The sequence below is a fragment of the Loxodonta africana genome, chromosome 6 (genome assembly GCF_030014295.1).
Source record: "Loxodonta africana isolate mLoxAfr1 chromosome 6, mLoxAfr1.hap2, whole genome shotgun sequence".
NCBI lineage: Eukaryota > Metazoa > Chordata > Mammalia > Proboscidea > Elephantidae > Loxodonta > Loxodonta africana.
In genome coordinates, this window is record NC_087347.1 from 12,067,230 (window position 1) to 12,074,886 (window position 7,657).

The following is a 7,657-nucleotide window of genomic DNA, read 5'->3' on the forward strand; positions in this document are numbered from 1 at the left end:
AGAAAGCCTACTGTTAAATTTAGCCCAGTTTCAAGACTCTGGATATGCAGGGGAAAAAAAAATTAAGGAAAGAAAACTGAAAACAGTTGGAGAAAAGCAAGCATCTGCTCCCAAATTAGCAAGATGCCAATTTCCTATGGGTTTAATGTTCTCAGATCCAAGTATTTTAAATTGATATTAATTGAAAGGAAATGCTGGGGAAAATCTCTTATTTAAGTTTTAAACTTTAGTTTATGCTTTATTGTATAAATTCCTACAAGATATTGTACATCTGTGGAGATACGTGCTTCTGACCCAGGCTATCTCTAGAGTTATTCATGCCCACTCCAGTGGGCATCATGGAAGACAGTTCCTTCAGTGAGAAGCAGGAGCACCTCTGGTGATGCCTCCTTTTCCTCTCACTTTTTACCTTACTGGAATATTTATAGAAATACTTGAAAAGGTTGCTGCAATCTTAGGTGGACCCTTAGCCAGCTAGTTGTGTTCTGAAGTTTGGATCCAGAATATGAAAACATAACATAGCTTATGGCTAGGTTACTAAGTCATGGATTTATAAACTTCACATACTTTAAACAATTTTTCGGTGATGAAGCCACAGTCTCGGAGGCCCGCAAGGAAAGGAAACGTCTTATTTATTGCATATGAAATCTCCACCTTATTTTTTTTATAGTGACTGAATATGGCCTCATAGACAAGCCTTTTCCCCACGTTCTGTTCTTCAGTGGATCTCCTAGGAAAAAAGATACCACATGAAAATGGTTATCAAGATTCCAAAATACTTGTAGAGGCTGTGAGATTTTCTACATGAATAATAGGCTGTGAGGAACCAACATGTGTAAAATACGTGGTTCTGACAAGATACCAGAATAAATGGTTGAAGGAATAATCAAAGATGTAACAGAAGGAAGCATGGGGGTTATGAAAGACTTATACACAGGGCTGAAAAAGTCTGGTCTGTTCCAATCATACCTATTGTCAAGACATTGTCACCTGTTGTACCTGGAAAATTTTTTACTTCAAAAAATTTTAAATTCCTGTAAAATTGATGGGGGATAAACAGGCCATCCACAACAGAATAAAAACAGTGTAATAAAATCAGAATCTAACTCAATGACACACAACAACAATACAACCTTGATAATGGAAATCTTAATTAATGCTAAGAGAAAATAAATCTCAGTAAATTAAAACAAGATATCCTTTCTCTGACCATTAGCTTATGAGAGAGATATCATCCAGCATCATGAAACTAGTTCATAAATGATTCAGTGTGATTTAATAATGATAATGATATAATAAAGTTTAGATTGAGAATGTCACAATACATATAATACTTTATACATATAACACTTTCTATATGCTAAGAATCATTCTAAGGAAGAATTTGCATGGTGTCTTTCCTCAGTTCATTCCAATTTCTGATAAAATATTAATCCCTCCCATGATATATGGTCTAAAATACCATCCCCACTGCGCTCTGCCTATGTACCCTACTTTTTTTTTGACATTAAATTATGTATTTATTTGTTTATCTGATTATTGTTTGATTCCTCACAAGAATGTCATCTTTATTAGGACAGGGACTTGATCATCTTTGTTCACTATTATCCCCAACGTATAACCCAATGTTTGGAACATATAAGGTATCATGAAATACTTTTAATGAATAAATAAAGTATGCAGAGAATATATAAGACAATGTGATTAGAATTCTTAGCATAAGGAAGGTATTCTTGTTACTGAATCCTAGAAGATGGGTCCTTGTCTGGCGCTGTCAGACTTGCCAGTGATTTGAACATCAGCCTTTGAGAAAGTAACTATTGCAATGCACAGAGCAGGGACCTGGGAGGAAGTTCCTCAGATCCAATTCTCTGAGCTAGGGGGAAAAAAAAGCAGGGCTTGTATGTGGTTTGGGCAGTGAGATGGTGGCTGCACAAGCTTATGGGGGAGGGAAAATTCTAGAAGGTGGCCAGGAAACAAGAGGTGACATGGTTCTTGTCGGGCCTCTCACTTTGGGATAGGGTCCGGGTGATGATTTTTCTTCTGAGTCACTCCACCTCTTGCTGCATTCGCTGTTGAGGCCAATTAGCGGTCACAGCTGACCTTTCTGCACATGTAGGGCAGGCCAGATCTGGCTTGGGCTAGCTTAAGGACTAATGGAAATTTACTGGCATTTGTAGGGTCAGGTTACAGCCCCCCCTTGAGTTGTAGCAATTCTTTAATCTTAAAGGATAAGGGTCAGCGACTCATCTGACCACTTCCTGCCGACATGGGGCAGAGTTTTAGGGACCTAGGAATAGGCAAGGAATGATTAGTTTTTGGGGGTAGCAGGCAAAGAAGACTTAAAACCAAGAAAACCAAACCCACTGCCGTCGAGTCGATTGCAACTCATAGCGACCCTATAGGACAGAGTAGAACTGCCCCATAGAGTTTCCAGGGAGCGCCTGGTGGATTTGAACTGCCGACCTTTTGGGTAGCGGCTGTAACACTTAACCACTATGCCACCAGAGTTTCCACTTAAAACCAAAGACACAAGGAAAAGATTAGTCCAAAGGACTAATGGACCGCAAGTACCACAGCCTCTACCAGACTGAGTCCAGCACAACTAGATGATGCTTGGCCACCACCACTGACTGCTCTGACAGGGATCACAATAGAGGGTCCTGGAAGGAATGTAGACAGGCCCATAAAACAAAACCAGAGATAATAGATAAGTGGTAACTTTCGTGAAGGGTAAGACAGTACACAATACTGAGGAAACCAGTACAACTTGTCCAAGGCAAGGTCATGGAAGCTCCATAGATAGACACGTCCATATGCCCTAAGGGACCAAATTACTAGGCTGAGGGCTGTGGGGACCATGGTCTTGGGGAACTTCTAGCTTAATTGGCATAACATAGTTCGTAAAGAATATATGTCAGGCAATGAGCTAAGTGGTTTTTCGTTTATCTTATTTAATTTTCACAATAACCCTATAAAGTGGCCACTGTTGTTTATGGTATTTTGCAGATAAGGAAACTGAGCAACCTGGAAGTGAAGCTTCTTGACCCCAAAATCAAAAGCTAACAGAGCCAAGATTTGAACCCAGGCAGGTGGTCTCCAGGATCCTTCTGTTTTACTGCCGCCAGGAGGTTTATTGGCTTTCTCCTGCTGCCAGGCCCTTTCATAGTCTCAGAGGTTTTCCCTTCAGTCCAATTAACAACCTCACCGTAAACACTGTAAATGGGGCAGGGAATGGGGAGCGCTATTATTCTGGAAATGGTTAATAGCTTTCAAAGTTACCTATAGTGACCTAAAACACCTGGAAACACTAAGTTCCTGGACTACTTCAGATCACCTGAAGCACTAGATCCCCAGGAGGCCTTAAGGAAAGGTTTCCTATACAGCATTTCATAGGGGCTGAATAGGAGCCTGCTTCTAGGAGCCACCTGGACTCTCAACAGGGCAATGTAGCAGCTTGATCCAGGGCCCCTTGGTGTCTTAGAATATAAGTATTCACCCACATTGCCCGCAGTAGCTTAGGTTTCTAATTAGACCTTCAGAGCACACAATCAATGACTGAGGTCTCCAGGCAGCATGTTGCTTCCACCAGATCCCTAAATGTCCTGACTTTGCATATAAAGGCTCCTCCGTTATCGCTCTGAATTGAATAAAAAAAAAAAAAAAAAATTTTAAGGTAGGCCGAATCTAGGTACCGAGGAGAGTTTGCCTAGCTGGGATGCCTTTTCCATTCGGAAGAGGAAGGCTTCTACTCATCTAGCAAAGGTAACTACAAACACTAAAATATACTGGAAACCTCCTATAGCCATTGGGATAACTGTTAAGTCTACTTGCCAGTCTTCTTTAGATCCAGTACCCTGGGCTTGTACCCCAGACAAGGAGGTGGAGGGCCTGTTTTTGGATTGTGCTTTTCACGGGTGACATATTGTTGAATCTTTTGTAGATTAGGCTCTTTAATCAGTTTGGCTAGCCAGTAAAACTGCCTCTGACCTTAAAGTGTGAGCAGCCTTTCATATTGGGTGCATCAGGTGTTCTAGTATTAACACCTGTCTTTGGAAATTGTACCCGTCTTCTGCTCTGTTATTAAGGTCAAAGCCCCATTTACAAGCTCGGTTTATATCACATTCAGTGCGCTGTTTTTTGTTTTTGTTTTTTTTTTTTTGTCCTTTAATTACGTGACACTCTCCCAACTGATGCCTGAGGCAGTGTATAACTGCCACCTCTGTTGACCATGGTACATTATTCAAAAAAGGCACCTCTAGTAGGCTTTCTTTCCTCCGGCTGAGATGCTGTTTGCTGTTATAGGCCTGCCAGGTTTGGGGCGAGGTAAGGATGGTGTCATGGATTGAATTATGTCCCCCCAAAAAATGTGTGTATCAGTTTTGCTGGGCCATGATTTCCAGTATTGTGTGGTTGTCCTCCATTTTATGATTGTAATTTTATGTTAAAGAGGATTAGGATGGGATTGTAACACTGTTAATAAGGTCACATCCCTGATACAATGTAAAGGGAGTTTCCCTGGGGTGTGGCCTGTACCGCCTTTTCTCTCTCAAGAGATAAAAAATAAAGGGAAGCAAGCAGAGAGTTGGGAACCTCATACTACCAAGAAAGAAGCACTGGGAGCACAGTGCTTAGTTTGGACCTAGGGTTCCTGCGCAGAGAAGCACCTAGTCCAGGGGATGATTGACAAGAAGGACCTTCCTCCAGACCCGACAGAGAGAGAAAGCGTTCCCCTGGAGCTGACACTCTGAATTTGGACTTTTAGCCTACTTTACTGTGAAGAAATAGATTTTTCTTTGTTAAAGCCATCCACTTGTGGTATTTCTGTTATAGCAGCACTAGATGACTAAGATAGAGTTTGGTACCAAGAGAGTGGGGTGCTGCTTTAACAGATGCCTAAAATGTGGAAGTGTTTTTGAAACTGAATGGATAGAAGACTCAGAAGGAAGTGAGGAGAACTGTTAACACTGGAGAAAGTGTAGATGGTGAGAAACAGCAGCAGAGGACTGGTAGCAGCAACAGTGAACCAGCAGCAACAGAATCAGGAGACGAGTGCCAGACAGCACTGGAGCCGACCCACAGAGTAAGAAACCTGAGTGCCTGTGCGCAGGAGGCTTCCCGGTGGAAGGGGGTGCCTCCAGGCACTTATTGGTGGAGCTGCAGAGCTTGAGAACACTTGTCCCAGCAGGGCAGATGTGGACATGAGGCCTGAGAGCCAAGAGGCCAAGAAATCAGGAAGCAGAAGCTAAAGAGACAAGGAACACAAGAAGCCAAGCTGCCTCAGTCTCAAAAGGTGTGGCCATGACCTCAGGGGTTTCAATGGGTGGAGTTGCCACTCAGATGGCCAAGGAGAATGGTGTACCTAAAGCATCAGGAGCAGAGTTGCTGCCCCAGTGGGCCTGGAAAGCGGAGCAGAAGCCCAGGAACCAGGGGCCTCCACTCACAGCCTGGAGAGTGTGGCCAATACCTAGAGTCTGGAGGCTAGGGCCATTGTGTAAATTGTCTCAGAGAACAGAGAATTATTTTCAAAACCTTGAGGGCTAAAGTAGTGTGTTCTGTTGACTCGCTTGGTGCCTGTTTTCCCTTGTTTTCCTCCAGTTTCTCCCATTTGCGATGGAAATGTCCAGCTTGTGTCTGTTCTGCCATTGTACCTTTGGAAGTAGATAACTTGTATTCCAGGTTTCACAGATGAAAAGGAATTTTTGGATTTTGGATTTGGAGCTGAGACTTTTGCTGTGATATGATGTTTTGCATGTTGCCAGGGTGTGATTTTTTGGGGGGGGTCAAAGGGTGGAATGTAATGGATTGAATTATGCCTTTCCAAAATGTGTGTATCATTTTGGCTGGGCTGTAATTCCTGGTATGGTGTGATTTTCCTATGTGTTGTAAATCCTACCTCTACGATGTTAGTGAGGGAGGATGGGTGGCAGTTGTGTTAGTAAGGCAGGACTCAGTCTACAAGATTGGATTGTGCCTTGAAGCAATCTCTTGAGATACAAAAGAAAGAAGTGAGCAGAGAGACAGGGGACCTCATACCACCAAGAAAGCAATGCTGAGAGCAGAGCCTTTGAGGAGAAGCTCTTAGTCCAGGGGGAGACCTAGGCCAGGGGAAGACTGACGAGAAGGCCGACAGGGAGAGAAAGCCTTCCCCTGGAGCTGACACCCTGAATTTGGACTTTTAGCCTACTTTACTGTGAAGAAATAAATTTCTCTTTGTTAAAGCCACCCACTTGTGGTATTTCTGTTATAGCAGCACTAGGTGACTAAGACACCCCCATACTTCTATTTTATTTTTTGAGAAGATCCGTGGAAGGCTATGCCCATGATTCTTAAGTGGTATTGGCAGTTTTGTGTGTGGGGGTGGGGGAAGGTGGCAGATGATGAAGGAGACTTTTTTCCTTTTTGTACTTTGATATTGTTTGAAATTTTATAAACAAGAATATACATTTCTTTTGCATTAAAAAATCAGAATTAAAACACTAAAAAAAAAATCGCCATCAAGTCAATTCTAACTCATAGCGACCCCATAGGACTGAGTAGAACTGCCCCATACGGTTTCCAAGGAGCGCCTGGTGGATTCGAACTGCCGACCTTTTGGTTAGCAGCCGTAGCTCTTAACTACTACGCCACCAGGGTTTCCTGGTATTCCTCAGTATTCACAAATACTAAATGATGGTACTTCTGAGCCCATCACATAGAAAAGAAGGCAGGATCTCCACCTCTCCTAGTCAGAGGTATAACCCATCATAGGACAGAAAATTAAAGCAAAAATAAAAATACTCTACCTGCACTAGCCTTTTGCCATCTTTGGGTCTTTACCTTTCTTTTGACTTTGAATCAAGAGCAATGGTCAAAGAGCTCAAATTCCTGAGCCAAAGATGGGAATAGCCCCAGGCTGCTCGAGGCCCGTCCACAGGACAAGAAAGACCACAGCACCCAACATTTAAACTTAGGTGTTCTCCTGGATTTTAAAGACTCTAAATTTTCTCTTGAAATGATCTCAAGAAGTTGGAGGGAAATGAGGGGATTCTAAGGTCACGAGGAAAGAACAGACCCCTGCAGCGAAGCCTACGAAGGGACTGCTGGGCTCCAACAGTCTTGCTCTCAGTGGTAGTTTCAAAACACTAAGGAAGTTACGTGGGCCTCGCAGGCCGGGCTTTCCTGCCAGCTGTCCAGATGCAGTTTAAAACCCCCGATTTCCTTGTTAGGTACTCTTTTATTTTAATACCTTGCACACTGAGTGCTTGTCCCCCACACTCAAGCAGCAACATTGCCAGAGAGAAGGATGATGAAGGAAGCTAGACAGACTCACCTGACACTGAGGTGGCCGCCCCCACCTGCCATGGTCCACCCTGGCCCTGCTGGGCCTTGGAGCCAGCCTGACTCTCAGCCTGTGTCTAGTGTAGCTGCCGGGTCTGAGCCGGAAGGCTGTGAACTGACTCACTGAGAGAGCTCCGCCCAAATGGGAAAAAAGAGAAGTGAAAGTATTTGCACAGAAGTGGGAAGGCTGCAGGGTGCTGCCTGTCTCCTCTTCCAATTCCAAGGCGATTCTCAGCTTTCATGGAATGTGGCAGCAGGGACTGAGGAGGGGATTCCCCACCCAGACCCTGAGCGAGGACCAGGGGAGGGGCAGCCCCCAAGGGGGAACCAGGCAGTT

At 43.7% G+C, this 7,657-nt stretch overlaps 1 protein-coding gene across 2 annotated transcripts in view; it reads right to left on the minus strand.

Annotated features, from left to right (window-relative positions):
* Positions 1 to 7,443, minus strand: part of SP140L (SP140 nuclear body protein like) — a 32,096-nt gene extending 24,653 nt beyond the window's left edge. The window contains exons 1-2 of one of the 2 annotated variants that reach the window (XM_023557784.2): positions 7,313 to 7,443; positions 568 to 730 (exon numbers count right to left, since the gene is read on the minus strand). In XM_023557784.2, coding sequence (XP_023413552.2) covers positions 568 to 730; positions 7,313 to 7,344 — 195 coding nt within the window. In that variant the 5' untranslated portion in view covers positions 7,345 to 7,443. The remainder of the gene's footprint in view (positions 1 to 567; positions 731 to 7,312) is intronic. The other variant, XM_023557782.2, reaches the window with a different exon arrangement.
* Positions 7,444 to 7,657: the final 214 nt, after the last annotated feature.